The sequence below is a fragment of the Equus quagga genome, chromosome 10 (genome assembly GCF_021613505.1).
Source record: "Equus quagga isolate Etosha38 chromosome 10, UCLA_HA_Equagga_1.0, whole genome shotgun sequence".
Lineage (NCBI taxonomy): Eukaryota > Metazoa > Chordata > Mammalia > Perissodactyla > Equidae > Equus > Equus quagga.
In genome coordinates, this window is record NC_060276.1 from 6,341,610 (window position 1) to 6,359,573 (window position 17,964).

Sequence of the window (17,964 nt, forward strand, 5' to 3'; positions counted from 1 at the left end):
CATAAATACGCATGAAGCTGCAACTACGAACAAGGCATTGTAGAGAAAGAAGAGAAGAAGCTTAAAACGGAGTACGTGAAAGGGGAGGAAAGAGAGGTACCACATAGACCAACTGTAACATAAAGCTGACTCCAAGTGCCTCAAGTCCCAAAACAATTTCGGTGGCTAGAGAAATCACAAACACAGTGTTTTTGTTAATGTGTTACATCTCCATAGCACGTTTTGGTCAAAGACATCAATGGTACACGAGCAGGTGGTTTATAGCATGCCCTGTGAAAAGATGTTTCATCTATATGTGTATATACTAAAACTCGCAGGTGGATTTTTAAAAATATACCAGGAGTATTTACTGCTACTTAAAGAAATTCTAGGATGCTGCTCTAAGGCATGAATTTTTTCATTTGTAAGACTAATTTTCTTAATCCATTTCGCTCAAAATGGGGACAGAGTTGTAAACTAACAATATACTACTCAAAAAATGATTCAGAGATTGAGGGAAAAGAAGTACTAGTGGGCAAAAGAAATAAGTGGAAACTTTCAAAGATGTGCCCCAAGGCAGCCACATTTAAGCAGCATGTATTATTTCAAATCATTATTAAGATGGCTCAGTCAAAAGCACATGTCCATCACAGCTCTAATTCTCAAGGTAGCGTAAACAGTGTTAAAGACCAGGGGTACAAAAGGCACAGGCAAATTAAATGCTCCGACTCCTTCAGTGCTTAACAACTTGATGGCAGGGGAAACTTACCTCAACTTCATCACTTTCATTTATATCTTTATTATAACCTACAGGTGGTGGGAATCTCACATCATGGAATGGAATCTGCCTCTCTGGCTGCCAGCTGCAAATAAGCACAATTATTTAACATACTTTTCAGTTTAATGCAAACAATGACCACAGTGACCACACTGCCATCAATTTTTGGTTAAGTGTGACCCTGCTTCTCTAGTTTAAAGAAGCAAATGCTTTAAAACTGTCAGTGTCTTGCTGAGCGGGGATAACGGCACTATAGAGACATTTCCACAAAGTCTGCATGCAGCACAGCAGCCTCATAGTCCCATTTGGAATATTTCTCCAAACACAACAGATCAATATTACAATTTCCCAAACAAGTCTTTCTTCCAATAATTTCAACCTCTAAGGATTGTAAACGTAAGGCCACAACAGGAATACCATTTGATGCTTAAATTAAATGTTAGTATCAGTAAGTGTTAGTAATATCATCACCATACTTATACTTGCAAAGGAATTTTAACCACATTCCAGTGACCACAGAAACTGGTCCTACATGCCCTCTAAATCCAAAGCAAAGTAGGGCAGTCAGCAGATTAGCAATTCATAACTCACTTTTCCCCATTTAAATTTTAGATCCCGCGAGGTGGTCAATTCTTGCCATGGATAGCTGGCTGCTGATCAGTATGACGTACCAGTATGCACTGGCCTGGTGGGATCGCCTAAACCACAGAAACCCGATGGAGACAGCCTATAGGAGTTGAGTAAGTTGCCTATGCTTTTTTAAATTTAAAATGATACGGAACGCTTTTGAAAAATACCTAATTATTCTTTTATATCCACAGTGATATAAAATATTAAAAGACAAACTTGGCAAAAACACTGGAGGACTCACCTGCTGAAGCAGCCATTTCTGGGTTTCCGCTAAAAGGCTTTCTTAGGAAAATCCTAGTGAGAAAACGGCTTTTTTTTTTTTTTAAGAAGATCTATTATATAAGATAGGAGGGTAGGTAATTAAGTCAGAATTTATGGAAATGTGATTAGGGCCTATATAAGACTGAACCCTTTCTCTGAATTATTATACACACTTAAAAACTATGCAACTTAAAAAAATCGTCTTAACTTCAGAAAAGCCTTCTTATACTTACTGAAAATTAGTGACTTTTAATATGTTACAAATTCATTGCTAAATTTGATTTGTAAAGCATAAAATAATACATAATTTTCTTGGTTCCAAAGGAAGGATTATTTTTTAAGTCTTTATAGAGATAAAAAAATCAAATTCTTCATTCAAAAATGTGAAACATGGAAGGTAAAAACAAAGCATCTGAAATTATTTGTATTATAGTAATAGGAGTTTCTAAAGAAAAGGTAAATATAGTCTGAAGTTCTATAAAACATCAGCTTTTTTTTTAAAGATTTTATTTTTTCTATTTCTCCCCAAAGCCCCCCTGGTACATAGTTGTATGTTTTTTTTAGTTGTGGGTCCTTCTAGTTGTGGCCTGCGGGATGCCACCTCAGCACAGCTCGATGAGCAGTGCCATGTCCGCGCCCAGGATTCAAACCAGCGAAACCCTGGGCCACTGAAGCGGAGCGTGTGAACTCAACCGCTCGGCCAAGGGGCCAGTCCCGAGCTTTTTTTTAACACAAGCTTTTTTTTTTTTTTTAACAGAAAAACAAAAAGGAAACACACAAGGAAAGGCAAAGAGACTACTTTGGTAGGGGCCTATCAAATCCTGGTGATGTACTCAAACCCAGTGCTGAACGGCAAACACAAGGGAAAACAGTTGATCTATTTCAGATTCCCAGTATGACAGATAGCTTGAAGAGAAACTTTTACAGAGCTATGGTATATGGAGAGAATTAGGAGGTCCAAAGACAGAATAGTTATAAGTTTACAGTAGAAATCTGATTGAAAACAGAACTGATCTGACAAATCCGTGTATAAAATAGACATTCTTAAATGCATAGAGGAAATGAGTGTTTGATTAATATTTTAGATTAAGGACTACAGAAGAAACTAAGAGTGGCAAATAAAGATAACTCTCCGTTTATGGCAAACTGTGTTTACCTAGTGATGGGAGCAAGCAGATAAGAGTGTAATTACAAGAAAAAAATTCCTCTCCACATTATCAAAGATCCCTCCGTTAGAGGTGTGAAGCTGTTGTCTAGTGTATAACCATGGTTATTTGAAATAGCAAAGAGGCAGACTCTGGAACTTTTGGTTCTATGTATTCAGAGGAAGGTATTCTATTATTCAAACTTGCATTTTGGACTCAGATTAGTAGTCTAGAGCTGGGAATAGGGTTGGATACGCTAAATCCTTTTCTCTCTCTCACCCTAAATGTGTTTCAGGCATCTGAGAATACTACTTTGTCCTGTTGGTAGCTAAAAGACTCTGCTGACAGTCTCATTACAGTATGTCTGGGTCAGATACTATATTTTAACAGATTTATTAAGATACAATTCACATACCATATAATCCATCCACTTAAGTGTATGTACAATTCAATGGTTTTAAGTATATTCACAGATATGTGCATCCATTACCAGTCAACTTTAGAACATTTTCATCACTCAAAACGAAATTTCATACTCTTTAGCTATGGCTCCCCATTCCGAAGCAATCACTAACCTATTTCTTCTCTCTACAGACCGGAAATATGCTTCTGATATACTATTAATTCTCGTGGTGCATAAAAGCCAATACACTATAATTGTTGACCATTCTTCAGAGTTCAGTAAAATCCTAAGATCATGACCATATCTACACTTTGGCTAAGGAGTTTACACATACTTTAGAATCTTGAAAAGCTACTCTGAAAAATGCCTTTAATAGCATTCAGAAAATTCAGTCAAGAGACTTGTCCCTCCAATAAAATGTTAACATCTATACTACTGATGCCTTCATATAGCTCATGTTCATGGGCCTGTATTTTTATTTACTCATCTAGCAGAAGAAAGCAGAAAAGATCAGTTACCACTATTATTGATTATAAATATATGAACCAGATAAAAAATAAGTCAACAGGTAAACATGATTATTTCCAGTAAAATACACTAGACAACCAAAACCATCGATTTCAGACTTAACATTACAAAACTCACATCGTTTTTACCAATAAATATGAAATCCATTCATTTTCGTCTTTTAAAAATTACAAATATTCCTATTAAAACTCTCTTACTAATACAGAAGAATTTGGTTTGCTTTCTTTACATCCAAGGGGACTGAGATGTAAGCATCAAGATTATACAAAAGGGATCTCTAAGGTCATTAGCAGAAACAGTCATTCCATTGGTTTAATATTGAGTTGCTCAGGAACTTCCTGGTCAGTAACACGAAGATCCATTCCTGAAAAAACACTCAAACTAGGCTTGAATTTTTAAAATGAGGAGTAACTAGAATAATTAGCATAAAATAATAAAGAACCTGAACATTAAAATTATACATAGACACTTACTTGTTTTCAAATGCAACTGTTATTGAATCTTCATGAACATCCTTTACAAACGCCTGTAAGAAAAACACCACAGTTAAATTAACTTCTAATCTTCAAAATCATTTTTGTTTTTAGTCACATTTTACAAACATACCAAAACATTTTAAGAATAAAATGGAGTCTTAAACGAAAGCTTGTCAGTTTGTGAGGATCACGCACTCATGAACCACATCTGTATTTAGCCACCTACTATGTGCTAGGCCCTAGGAATACGGATTAGTTAAAACAAAACATGAAAAAATTGCTCCAGAATTCAGCATCTAAGGGGGCGGGGCGAGAGTGGAGGGGGGCGAGAGACAGAGATAGAGACAAGTCAATTGAAAATTACAATGCACGTGGTGAGTGCAAAGCTGGAGGTATACTTTACGCTAGAATTACTGGAAACTAAGAAACTTGTTCCAGAGACATATGCCAGCCACTATAGATCTGTTGTAACCTATCTTTTTTCTCCTTAATAAAATTTTAGGAAAACACAATAGTAAATGACTAAATATAATCTCAAATCTATGTATCCAAAAGTACACTTAATTTTCCTTAACAACAATATACTGCTAATACTACTAAAAAGTCCAATTACCAGAGTTTAATTAAATTCTCAATCTCATGAGCACTTGGAGAAAAAAATAGTAATATGAAGTGCAGAGGTTTAAATCTTTTAAATCTGATGACGCAATTGCTGGTAATCTGCAGAAAGACATAACAAAAGTAATAGCTAACTAATTATCAAGAATTCTTTAATCAGCATGCTGTCTGTAATTCTATAAAGTGACATAAAAGTAATAGCTAACTAATTATCAAGAATTCTTTAATCAGCATGCTGTCCGTAATTTTATAAAATTAGGTCTTTAATAGGTGCAGGAAAGGAGGTTTTGTTTGTGTTTTGACAATTAGAGGACTAGGATAAAGCATAAAGAAACCCAAGGGGCTTTATATCCTAATTCATTTTAAAATGGCTTGAGAGATTTAAGCTTCCTACTCAAATTAGTTCTGTACGTTTCTCTCCTCCTGTGGTTTCTCCCTGCCTGGATGGTTACGGCCAAACTCCTTCTCCAGCTGTAAAAGACCCTTCATGACCTGGCCTGCTGCTCACCTCTCCAAGCTTCATCTCTCACATCCTCGGAGGCTGTGATTCAGCAAAGCTAAACTACCTGGGCCTCTCTCCTAAATGCTGTTCCTTCTTTCCTATTGCCCTTCCCCTCTTTCCAGCTAGCTATCTCCTATGGTCTTTTAGGTTTCAGTTTAGATGTCACCTCCTATGGGAAAACCCAGAAGACTAGGTTAAATTCTGTCCTCTGCATTCCTATAGCATCCTATACTTATCCCTACTATAAACACCTCACTATAGTATTATTGCCCATTTTCCCTCTACCACTAAGTTTCCTGAGGGTGGGTGACAGGTTTGATTTTATTTACTGTTGGACTTGAGTGCCTACTAAGAACTCAATGAACAGTTAAGTGGATCATTGCCTAAGAGGTTCCTATCCTAGCCGTGGAGGAAAGGTATGTGGGGGGTGGGGTGGGGGTATGTTGATCAGGGAAGACATACTGAAGAAGGTGAGGTTCCTATCAAACTTTAAAGGCTGAGGAAGAATTAGCCAAACAAAAGGGACTGGAGGTAGGCGAGGCACACCAGGCTTAAGAAGCAGCAGGAACAAAGGCTTAAACCTGGAGAAACAGCTTGAGGCATGGTAGAAATAAATCCTTTGTGGACAAGGAAGCGAAGACGACAATTCAATGGGGAAAAGAACAATATTTTCAACAAATGGTGCTGGGACAACTGGATATCCATGTGCAAAAGAATAAATTTTGACCCTTGCTTTATATCATATATAAAAATGAACTGAAAATGCATCAGAGACCTAAATGAGCTAGAGGTATAAAACTCTTAGAAGGGGCCAGCCCAGTGGTGTAGTGGTTAAGCTCGTGCATTCCACTTTGGTGGCCCAGGGTTCATGGGTTTGGATCCCAGGTGTGGACCTACACATCGCTTGTCAAGCCACGCTGTGGCAGTGTCCCACACGCAAGATAGAGGAAGACTGGCACAGATCTTAGCTCAGGGCCAGTCTTCCTTACAAAAAACAACTCACAAAATAACCTCTTAGAAGGAAACATAGTAGTAAAGCCTCATGGCTTTGGATATTGGGAGGATAACTACTTCAGATTAAGATTATTCTTTAACTCCTGGATCCTCAGTAACTGGTACAATTTCTGGTATATAGTAGGTGCCCAATAAGTTTGTTAAACAAATGATTCAATGCAAATGTAAATGTCTTGGTAATCCAATACTTCTTCAAAGGCCCAAGGCTAAAGGATTTTTTCAAAACTAGAACTTTCCAAAATATCAAATTAAAACATTATCAGTCAAGTATTAATTAGCTGCTCCTAAGAAAAACAATGGCAGGGATGCAGGGCCCTGGAAAACATTTATTTGGAAGCTAGATAAACAGAGACACCAAACTTGTGCAATCATGCTTAAAAGAATAAAAGTAAAGCTATACTAAAACAAAGTTTCCTTGTAAGATCAAGGTGGGCTAGAATGGAATGCAGGTGTTCTGCTATACCCAAGATGGCTGAATTATGGTTTCTAAGTTAAGCATCTTTATAGTTGCTGGTTTAAAGGGGAGAAAACCGATATTTTCTTCCTATCATTTTGATCTTATTTTTCCTCAGCTATATTTAAATCATGAACATTTTCCACAGATATTTTGAGAACTCTAGCTTAATACTGACCATATTTTAGAATATAGATTTCCTAAGGGCGCATGCATGCCCTCAGTGCCCTAAGGTGGTGTTTGCCTCACTATTATTTCAGCAACAGAAAGGTCTCATTTTGAGTTAAAGTTGCAGGAATTGGTTGCTCTTAGTTTTATAAAGTAAGTCCCCAAAATTATGGTGAATGGGAAGAAGAACAGACCTCCTCCCACCCCCAGCCTCATTTCTCCCTCGTCTTTACATGATGGCTGATACTAAAGTGACGATCTGCTTTTTAGGGGTGGGATTAGATTAAGGACTAAAATGAAGACTCCTACTAGGAGATGATCTTTTATTTACCCAGAAAGGCCATTGCTTCTGTTTTCATCCCTGTCTAAAAAGTTCTATGTTTGCATGTCTTGGCAGTAATTAATAGTAGTTCCTTACTGTATATTATATGCTGAAAATGTTAAGTCCTTTAATCAGCTAAGAGAACCTTGTTACAGCTGGGTGAAAAACTGTTCTCACTATATTAGGTGTCTTTCCAATACTATTGCCCTTGTCTAAAACTGTGCTGTGCACCATAGCAGCCACCAGTCATATGTGACTATATTTAAAATTAATTACAATTAAATAAAATTAAAAATGAGTTTCCCACTCATACTTGCTACATTTCCAGTGCTCAATAGCCACACGTGGCTTAGTGCCTACTGTAGTGGACAGCACAGGCAGAAATCATTTCCATCATCACAGAAAGTACTACTGGACAGCACCAATTTGTTAAAAATGTTGGGGACCATTTTCAAACTCACCTTAAAAGCACTCTAAAAGTCAGTCTCATTACTTCATTGCTATATTCTTTTTTCTATTTGCCAAAAAGTTATTGCACAGTTTAATCATACTCACTCACCACATTTGCCTATTTCCTAAAATCAAACATTCCCTCAAAAGAGGAAGATCTGCAACTTTTACGACTACTAAAAAAAAAAAATCTTTTACAGGCTCTGAAAGCAATTCCGGATGTAGTGTCAGAAACAGTTTGAGTAATCATTGCAGCCTACCAGGGCCACAGCCTTCGAGTTAATGAGGCTTATCTGTATATGGATGTTTGCATGATTGTTCCAAAACCAGTCATTTTTCATCACTGTTTGTATATTAAGTGAATACAGAAGGCATGCAATACCTTCTTCGTTGCTGCTATAATAAATGGCATAAAAGAAACTCATCAGTTGCGTCTGGCCTGCACTCACACCAAGGACAAACGCCTCCTGTGACTTCTATCTAAGACCTTTTACTAAACCGTCACTTCCAACATGAGTCCCATCCTCCTGCTTGCTTCTCATCATCCTTTCTCCAATATCTCTCCTTTTAGCCCTGCCCCTTCCTCACCACAACACTCATTTCCTCCTTCCCCAGCCACCTCCCGAGCACTGTCACCCTACCCACCACCAATTTGGAAAACTACATTTTGTTGCGATCACTACCTATCTACATCATGCGAAGCTGGTGTTTGGGGAGAAGATAGGTTCAGGGGATTCCAAAGAAGGGAGATGGAATGGGTTTGAATGAATACACAAAGGGAGCTGCACCGTACTGAATGAGAGCTAGGGCTCTTATAAGAGCCAGTAACCTTAGTGGTCAGCAATTTTGCTGTGAATGAGACGTAGGTTCAAAATCTTGGTTCTACCACATAATAGTTGTGGGACTCTCCAAGAAGTGGTCTCTGGGCCTTAAATTCCTCATCTGCAAGTAAGGAATGGATACATGGGAATTGGACCTGCCGTCAAAGGTTGTTGTGAATAATGAAATCACACATGTTTAATACCTAGCACAATGTCTGGCACATAACGGGCACTAAATAAATGAGAGGTAAAGCAGAGAGGGGCATATTTTATAAAAGATGCAGAACCATAAATGCTCCTGCATTTGAGAAAACTACATCTCAACAAAAGCACTTAAAAAAAGATTTAAAAATTGGGACAGAAAAAGAAAAGGCTGTTTCCTGAAAGATACTAAACACTAAAAGGTTATTTAGACTCTGAGAAGAAAAAATGTGATGAAAATCTTTGGGGTTTGAGAAAGGTGCTAAAGTGTGAAGAGAGACACAGCCTCCTCATCAGGGGGTATATACAGGAAATCAAAAAATCATTATGAGATTTCCCAACTTACCGACAACTGAGCCAAAGAGGCAATCACAAAATCATACTTACCAAAGAATGCAATGACTCGAGATATCCAACTCAAACTTTCCCTTACCAGGACTGACGAAACTAACGAAAGTCCATCCCTATCTGAGTGAATCTTACTCCGCCACTACAACTCATACCCCCCCAGCTTAGTAAGCTCTCTCACAAATATGAGTGACTAACCTATATATAGGTTATCGTGTAAAGAAATTTCAATGTAAGCCTCTAACCACCACTGAACACAATTACATTATCACTGAAGACAGCACACGTAGAGCGATAATTCTCAAGGGAGAAAACTAGAGCATTGTAAAATATCCCTCCTAAAGAAAACCTATAGGATATAGAGGATAGGGACATGTGAAACGTGATAAAATACGATTGAAGGCTTCACATATAAAGCAAGTTATCGCTTTGTCACCCTTTGTATGTGACCACTAACAATGGAAGGGAATGAACAACCGAAAGGGAAAAGTACAATACGCCACATCAACAGCCCTGCCCACCCCAGCGCATGTCTGGGAATACTAGACTTCACTTGGGCATTTACCAAAAATTCTGAAAAAAATGCCTTCTTTCCAGTTTACCCTGACCCAAAGACAACACACAGGTATAGAGAGAATAGTATTAAATGAGTTATTAATTTTCTTGTATGTATTGTAACTTTTGAATGTTTCAGTTCTGATCTGCTCCCAGTGTAACAAAAGCAAATTTCATAGCAGAGTCAAAGATTTCTAACTTTACCTTTCCTTAGTGGGCTTCCATAGGAAGAATTACAGTGTGCCACATCAAGGCACGGGAGTGAATAAAAAGGAAGCTAATACATAAGCTGAATATTTCATGACATCTTTGTATCAACAGTAAAAAACGGTAATATAAACTTGCAACTGTACTTATAAAAAGCTAAGGCAGTGTGACAGTCACAAGTACAAAGATGACAACGCAATGCAAAAAATGGGCAGGAACTCAAATCCAAGTCATTTCTTCAAGCTAAGTTTCATCATTTCAGGAAGTCAGAGTACTGATCTCAAAGCCCAGGTCAGACCCTTACTAGCTCTAACACTTAGCAGTAAGTCACTTACCTAATCTCTCTGTACATCTACGTCCTCACCCATAAAATGAGAATAACAACAGCACCTCAGGATTGCGGGAGAGGGTGAAATAAACAAACAGAAGTCAAGCACCTAGAACAGTGCCTGGCGCCTGTTAACAGTTATCATAATCATGATCGTGGTCATCACAGGAAGCACATTCCCAACGTGGGCAGGAATCGGAAACCCAATTATTATACCACTGATTTTTGCACTTAATAATTTGGAGGTTTTCAGAATGGATGAGTACGAAGTTGGAAAATGCACAGTTCAAAAGGGAAAAAATGATGCTTCCACAAAGATATTAAACACTAAAAAGGTTATTTATATTTAGACTCTGTGAAGAAAAAAAACTGTGGCTGACCTGAACAATACATTTCCTCAAAGTAGAGACCAATCCCTGGATGGAAAGTTATATGTAGTGACTTCAGAGAAAACATACATAGTGTCTTACGCAAGTATATTTGTAGTAGAACAGTGGTTTCTAGCAGGCTATTTAGCTAACATGACATGTTGGGCTACTAAGGTCTTTATTAAAAAAAATTTCCTCTTGACTGTACATTTTATCATATTTAGCTGCTGGCTCCATAGTACTGCTCACCAAATTAAAGTCTGTCCTCAGATACCAAACTTAAAAACATACGCTGTAATAGAATATAATCTAACAATAAGAATGCAATTTAGCATATTTACACCATATTACAACAATGAATCAGATGCCAGTCACTATATTTTCAGAAAATGAAAAGGTGTTGTATCTTATGTTTTCAACATACAATTTATCCATCTTTGGCAATTCATACTAATATACAAAACCTAGGAATCTTAGGATATACTAGTGCATACATTCATATTGGAATGACATACATTCTACATCTACAATGGAGTTAATTCATTACCATTCGCAATAAATCAAAACTTTAGTCCGGAAAAAAACCACTACACTATTTTAGGCAGATTTCCCTAGAATAAAGAACTTATTTCAACATTATTCATTTAGGAAATGCTTTGTGAAGATTTCGTGAGGCATAATGCAAGTGTCTTCATGTCTTAAAATAACATAAGGCTCTATAAGTTGTACATGCGACTTTTTCTAAGTCAAAGAAATACCTAAGCATAAAAGTAGTGGCTCTGACAACTACTAAATCTAACTGTCAAGTGTTTAAGAATAAACACCAGAGGGAAAAATAGAAATGAGCTGTTACAATCTGAGGGTTTAGGTCTCATGGTTCCGTTAACTCTGAATCCTGAGTTTGAGTTATTTTTTAGAGAAAGAATCCAACTGTTCCCAGCATATACTCTATCCAGTTTACACTGCAAACTTGGACCCTGCTCTCAGAAGATGGAGAACTGTCCTTTGCAATATGGTGGTTCTGTTAGGCAAATCAAAGTCTGAATTCAATTATATTGAAGTCGTTTGAGTTGTTTAGTTTTTAAAAGCTTTTCTATCAATTTGATGAACCAGGGTCCTATTTTTTCCCTAAATGTAACATTTCTCCAGAACAGTTCATTTTTCATTGGTCTTTATTTCCCATCTTTTCTGCCCATCCCAGTGGACAAGGAACTCAGTTTACTTTTGTTTTACTTTTCTAACTCACAGCAATATTGAGTCGTATAAAAAATCAAACCTTTTTCATTACAGAAACTATTTTTCCACCCATACAGACCATCTGAGGTATTCTTAAAAATAAACCTTAATTAAATAAACATAACGGCAATTTCTCTATACACGTTGAAGTTTCACATTTCCCCTCAAGTAACTAAAAGACAATCCAGTCTTTTTATTCACATTCAAATGAAGCGACTCTGTTAAAAAACAAAAACAGGGGCGATTAATAGCAAAGATAGAGGTCATTTCTTATATTCCAAGCAGTTTGCAAGCAAAATCACGGAAGCAAATCATAGGTTGCTGGAAGAGAATAAACCCTTCAAGACCAGGATGTGCTACCTGCCCTCTATAGCAAGCTAACTCCACCAAAGACAGTAAAAGTGGCGTCCAACCTAAGCTAATATCACAGACCTATTAGAATACTGCTCAACCATTAGCCCCTGCTCATATTTACTATAGCTAAGGCCACAAATCTACTGAGTAAAACTACCAACCTAGGAACTAGAACGATTCTACACAAAGCAGCAGAAATTGCGCATCACTGAAATAAATGCAAGTAAAATTTTGACTGCAAAGTCAACTGAAACAATTTTATACTGGTAAGACTCTTAAGAACCTAACTGCCGGGTTATTTTTTTCTCCTTTTACAGCTAAAGGTTTCGTCTTTTTGCTAAAAGTATGGAACAGTTTACATATTTTACTCACTTATGAAATATACTGATCTCCAAAATCTCCATAAAATTAGTAAACACATATATAGTTAAGTCAACTGTTTATTTTCCTATAGCCAAACAAGTCTCGTTTGAAACGTTTCAGTTATCCTATAATAAACTGAAGAACTGTGTCAGACAACGGCAATAGCTAATTTCCATGTTTCCTTCCATACGCACCTTCTATTGCCGAAATACTGTAGTAAGGTGAGATATTACTTACAGAAGTTACAGAGGGACATTCAAGAGGAAATGAGAATTTACAGATTACTAGATCTACAGTAAGTACATACCAACAGAAGCACTACGAATACATCAAAATATTTTTAATCCTCTTTTTGAAAGTATAAGATCTTAGTCGATTTGCAAGGGTGCAACTTAAAAAAGAAAAACCCACAGTAAAACCACGAATGCCTATTTAAAACCTCAACAACACAGTCCACTGCAATACTACTACACACTCAGAAACGATAGGTACTTGGAACACAAAACAATTATTTCAACTCACTTTTTAAAGTTCCCTAGTAATAATATACTCCCAGTTTACTTCCTGAAGTTTCACGGCATATATGCAGCCCTTTTGAGGGTTAAATTTTTTTTTCTTAAGTAGCAAAGAGTTGCTAATGTTTTTAGATGCTGAAGCATCTGTATTGCTGAATCTGCCCACATTCATAATAAGGGGGGGAGGCTGCGAATATTCAAGATTGCCAACTTCTTTAATGCATTACTGGGATATGTCAGGGTCTTCCTGAAACTTTTGGATCTAAAATCTCTCCTGAAATCCACAAAGAGAGGCCACTAAAAATCAGTTGCCGCTGTGATTTGGTACTGACGACAGCTTCTTACTACTCTCTCTTCACATCCCTTTGCGCAGACCAGTGGAGCTCTCCGAAGTCCCAACGCTGGACAGGAAAAAGAGAAGCCAAAGGAGATCTCAAACCCTCTTTGCAAGGCAGGAGGCGGCTCGACGGAAGCACCCCCAGCTCCTCAGCAACTACCCACACGTCAGGCCCGGATCCCACTTGCAGAGGATATTCAGGAAAAGAGAAATAAGCCGTCGCCGTCACCCCGCGCGGATACTGGCCCTTCTCGCCAGGATCTCTTACCTGCCGCCGGCCCTCGCCCATCCGCAGCTCTCCCAGGCGGGGCTCGCCCCCGAAAGGGCACCCTCTTCTCCTTGCCCGCTTCTCCTTCCGATAGGCGCCTGGGCCTCTCGTAGGAGACAGCGGGGCTCGAGGGGCTTCCTGCAGGCCCCGAGCCCGCTCCTTCCCTCCCAGACAACATCCCGCCCAGCGCGCCCCGGCTCCCGGGCGCGGCGTCGGGAAGAGGGCCCCAGGCCTGCCTCCCGCCGAAGCCGAGAAGAAAAGGGAGGGAAAGAAGGGCGAAGATGGGGCCTGCCCTGGAGCCAAGTACCTTGTAGAAAGCGCCATTGGAGCCCCGCACTTCCACCACCAGCTCCTCCATCTTCTCGTCGGCCCTGCTCACGCCAGGAGCCCGCCCCCGAGAGGTGGGCTGCGGGCGCTCGAGGCCCAGCCGCCGCCGCCGCCGCCGCCGCGCTGCCGCACGCCCCCCGGCAGCGGCGCCGCCGTCACCGCCGCCGCCCGCGCTCGCCGTCGGCTCACCGCCCGCTCAGAGGCGGACCCTCACCGGAAGTGAAACCGAAACGGAGCCGAGCGCCTGACTGAGGCCGAAGGCTCTGGCCGTTCCGCGTGTAAACAGTGAAACCGCGTCACGTGACCGACGCCGCCCCTCCCCCCGCGGGCTCAGCCCCTCGGCTCCGCCCTCTTTCTCCTCGCGGGCCCAGGAGCGCGCGCATGCGCGCTGCTGGGAACCGGCCGGGGGGCCGGGCCCAACGTAAGGCGCGCGGGCTCGGCGTGCGCGGGCTCGGCGGAGGGCGGGAAGGCGGGAAGGGCGGCGACGGGTCGCGGTTCTGGCCCAGGTTGCCCCCCCTTCGCGTTGGCCAGCGAGGGCCAGAGCGCCAATTTCTGTAGGGAGAAGTCGGACGCCTGGGAAAGTGCCTCCCGTAGCGATTAAGTGTATTCATGTATCCGAATCCTGCTGGCTGTCTTGGGTTGGAAGTTTTTTTTTTGAAGTGGGGCAGAGTCTGATTGAGCTGGAGGTGGAGTGGGGGACAAGAATAAAGGTGAAATGTTAGATTGGAGACTTTGAATTAGTAACAGTGGCAACCACGGTGACCCAGGCTTTTGTGAGCCTTAGAGGCAGAGGATGAGAGTAATGCCGCCCCCACCCCAGGAGATTTTAGGCTGCATTTGACACATCCTGTGTCCTCTGACGGACAATGGATTGTGTCAGGACCTCTGTAGATGTTAGTCCTTCCTCAGACCCAGCACTGACCCATATACTTCCCTCCTCTCCATTCATTTTCGTACTTTTACTTGACATACGTAAAAATAAAGTGTTAAACACTTGTTAGTTTCTTTACAGTTTATTTCCCTACTGTCTCGCTCCTCCTGTATAGTCACTCTGTACCAAAGGCTGGGGTAGGCGTGTGTAGAGCAGCCAGGGGACGTATCTACAGGGGCCCTTCACCTGTTTCCTTGCAGCTCTCCCTGTTTTACTCCCCACAGGAGAACAAACTGTAACTCTTCCTCTTTTGTGCTTCTGCACTGTTCTTGTATCCACCTTGACTTAGGTTTCCTTCGGAAAGCTTGTAAACCAACTGAGAAGCTTATTGAGCCCCTACCATATGCTAGGCACTGTGCAAAGTGCTGGTGAGACATTGGTGAAGAAAAATGAAGAAAGACAAGACTGCCAGCATTGAACTTGGATGCTAGACACGTAGACGGGCATAAATCAAATTACCAGAAAAGTAAATGTGGAGTCGCAGCTGTGATAAGGGCTATGATGAATAGGTACACCTATGATAGTAGGAAAGGACCCAGTCTAGGGTAGGGGAGGAGTGGTCAGAGCTGGGCAATGACTCCAGCTGGAATGTGACCAGTAAGAGTTAACTGGCAGCACTGAGTTGTTGGAGGCGGGGTGAACTGCCCCAGGCAGGCGCCCCAGAATGTGAGGCATCCCTGGACCTCCAGTTCCCCTCCAACCCCACTCCTAGCCAAAGCAGCAGTGTTATTGCTGACGGAGTTCCAAGTTTTAAAACAGCGGATCAAGGGCCACATTCCTTGAGGCCGCAGTAAACAGGAATGACCCATTGGACCAGGGTTTCTGGAGTAGTCACAAGATGCAAAAACTCCAGTAGAGCTGAAGGGGAACCTCACGATAGGCTGGGTGGGAGCAGAGCGTGATCTTTAACCCCAGTGTAGTAAAAGGGGACAGATTTATTAGAATGATTATACCTTCCACGTGTAGGGTGTTGTTCAGTTTACCCAGGGCTTTCAAAGATTATCAGCTCTTCACAACCAGTACAAGCCACACTGAACCTGGTGCTATTCCCTGAACCTGTGAGGCACTTTCATGCCTTCATGTCTCCACACATGCTTCCTGGTCCCCAGAAATACGTTTCTTTAGGGTCATCAGCTGGGTTCCTATTAGCGCGTTGTTTTTACTTCAGGTGCAGAGAGTTGAGTTAACTTTGCTCCTCAATTCTCAGCACATTGCCATCACCGGTCCCTGCAAGACCCCCTCTTATTTGTATTATTTTATATTGTTTATATTATTTTTCCTCGTCTTTCTCAATCCCCACTCTCATTCTCTTTCTAGACACCTGAAATCTGTTTGATGTAGCTCCTTGATAGTTTAAGACATGCAGTGTTTTGTGTATGCCTTTTACATTTACAGAGGTGGTATTGGACTGTGAATCTGTTTCCCACTGTTTTCATTCAGCACCACGTTCTTGAGCTATATCCACGTTGCTGTGTGTACACCTAGTTTTTGGCTTCTAACTGCTGCTGAGTACTCCATAAATTGTATTGATACATTTCCCTAGTGATGGGCGTCTAGGTTACTGGCAACTCCCTGATGTCACACTGTGGTGAAAACGCTTGTGAATGTCTTTACAAACCTTTGCACGAATTTCTTTTGTGCTCTTAGAAACTTTGTACGTTACGTACCTCCTGCTTCCTCACCACACTGTTTAGCATATGGCAGGGCCTCAGTAAATGTTGAATACCTCTTCTATGACGCTTACTGTATTGGAATCACTTATTTATATTTCTGTTCCTCTCGTTGGACTGTGAGTTGCTCCGGGGGAGGAAAGAGGCCTTTCGCTTTGTGTCCCTGGCACAGAGTTAGTTGCTCAAGCCTAAAACTGAGTCATTTTGACCCTCTCTTTCTCTCACACATCTCTTCCATCAGCAAATTCTTTCAGAGACCATAATCTACTTCTCACCACTTGCACTGCTAAAACCATGGTCCACGCCCCCATTCTCTCTCACCTGGATTATTGAAATGATTTTGCTGGTCTCCCTGCAGCCACACTTTTTCTCTGTCTAGTTTCAACACAGAAGAGAGAGGGACCCTATTCAGGTGTCGTCAAATCACTCTCCACTCAAACCCCTCCAATTGTTCCCTAAATGCCTGAGGATTAAAGCCAAAGTCCTTATTTATTCTGGCCTCAGTGCCCTACCCACATTGGCCTCTGTTATCTCCTCTATCTCGCCTTCTACCTTCCCCCTTCGCTCCATTCCAGCAATACTGGCTTCTCTGCTACTTCTTGAAAACATTAGGCAGGTTCTGTCTGTCTCTATCCCCTAGAATGTAAGTTCAGTGAGAACAGATGTTTTTGTTTCTTTTATTCACTGTGTCCCCAGTGCCTACCACAGTGTTTGGAACGTAGCGGGTGCTTACTAAATATTTATTGAATGAATGAATGTGTTGAGGACCCAGCTTAGGTCAAGTCTGCTCCCATGGCCTATATTTATCTGATATTGGAATGATGCTTCAGCATTTCTAGCCTTGCCTTGCCCTTAGCTTCCATTAAATTGCTGCCTCTTGTCTTTGCATTGATTTATTCTGTGTTATTTCCTGCTCCTTCGCAATTTGAGCCCTCTGAGTCTTTTTCCTGCCTCAATCCCAGCTGAAATGCCCTTTGTCCTTTCCAACTCTACACATCCTGTGTACCCTCTAGGACCCAGCTAAAACCTTACTTCTTTCATGACGCTTTCTCAGACAATTTCACCTCACTTTGACTTCCTTGAAGTAGATATTAGAAAAACAAATTAAATTAATAGTCTTTATGTTTTAGGACAGTTTTAGATTTACAGGAAAGTTGAGCAGATAGTAGAGGGTTCCCATGTCAGTTCCCTGATGCCTCCCTCCCAGTTTCCTCTGTCATTAACACCTTGCATTACTGGGGTATATTTGCTATCATTGATGAGCCAATATTGAGACCTTATTATTAACTAAAGTTCATAATTTACACTAAGGGTCACTCTTTGTGTTGTATATTGTATGGGTTCTGACAAATGCATATGGTGCCTCCACCATTACAGTATTATATAGAATAGTTCCCCCACCCTAAA

At 40.7% G+C, this 17,964-nt stretch overlaps 1 protein-coding gene across 6 annotated transcripts in view; it reads right to left on the reverse strand.

The window, feature by feature from the left end:
* Nucleotides 1–14,220, reverse strand: part of FMR1 (fragile X messenger ribonucleoprotein 1) — a 37,652-nt gene extending 23,432 nt beyond the window's left edge. For 3 of the 6 annotated variants that reach the window (XM_046673151.1, XM_046673150.1, XM_046673147.1), the window contains exons 1-3: nt 13,937–14,220; nt 4,198–4,250; nt 749–842 (exon numbers count right to left, since the gene is read on the reverse strand). In XM_046673151.1, the coding sequence (XP_046529107.1) occupies nt 749–842; nt 4,198–4,250; nt 13,937–13,987 (198 nt within the window). In that variant the 5' untranslated portion in view covers nt 13,988–14,220. The remainder of the gene's footprint in view (nt 1–748; nt 843–4,197; nt 4,251–13,936) is intronic. The other 3 variants (XM_046673149.1, XM_046673148.1, XM_046673146.1) reach the window with 1 other exon arrangement.
* Nucleotides 14,221–17,964: the final 3,744 nt, after the last annotated feature.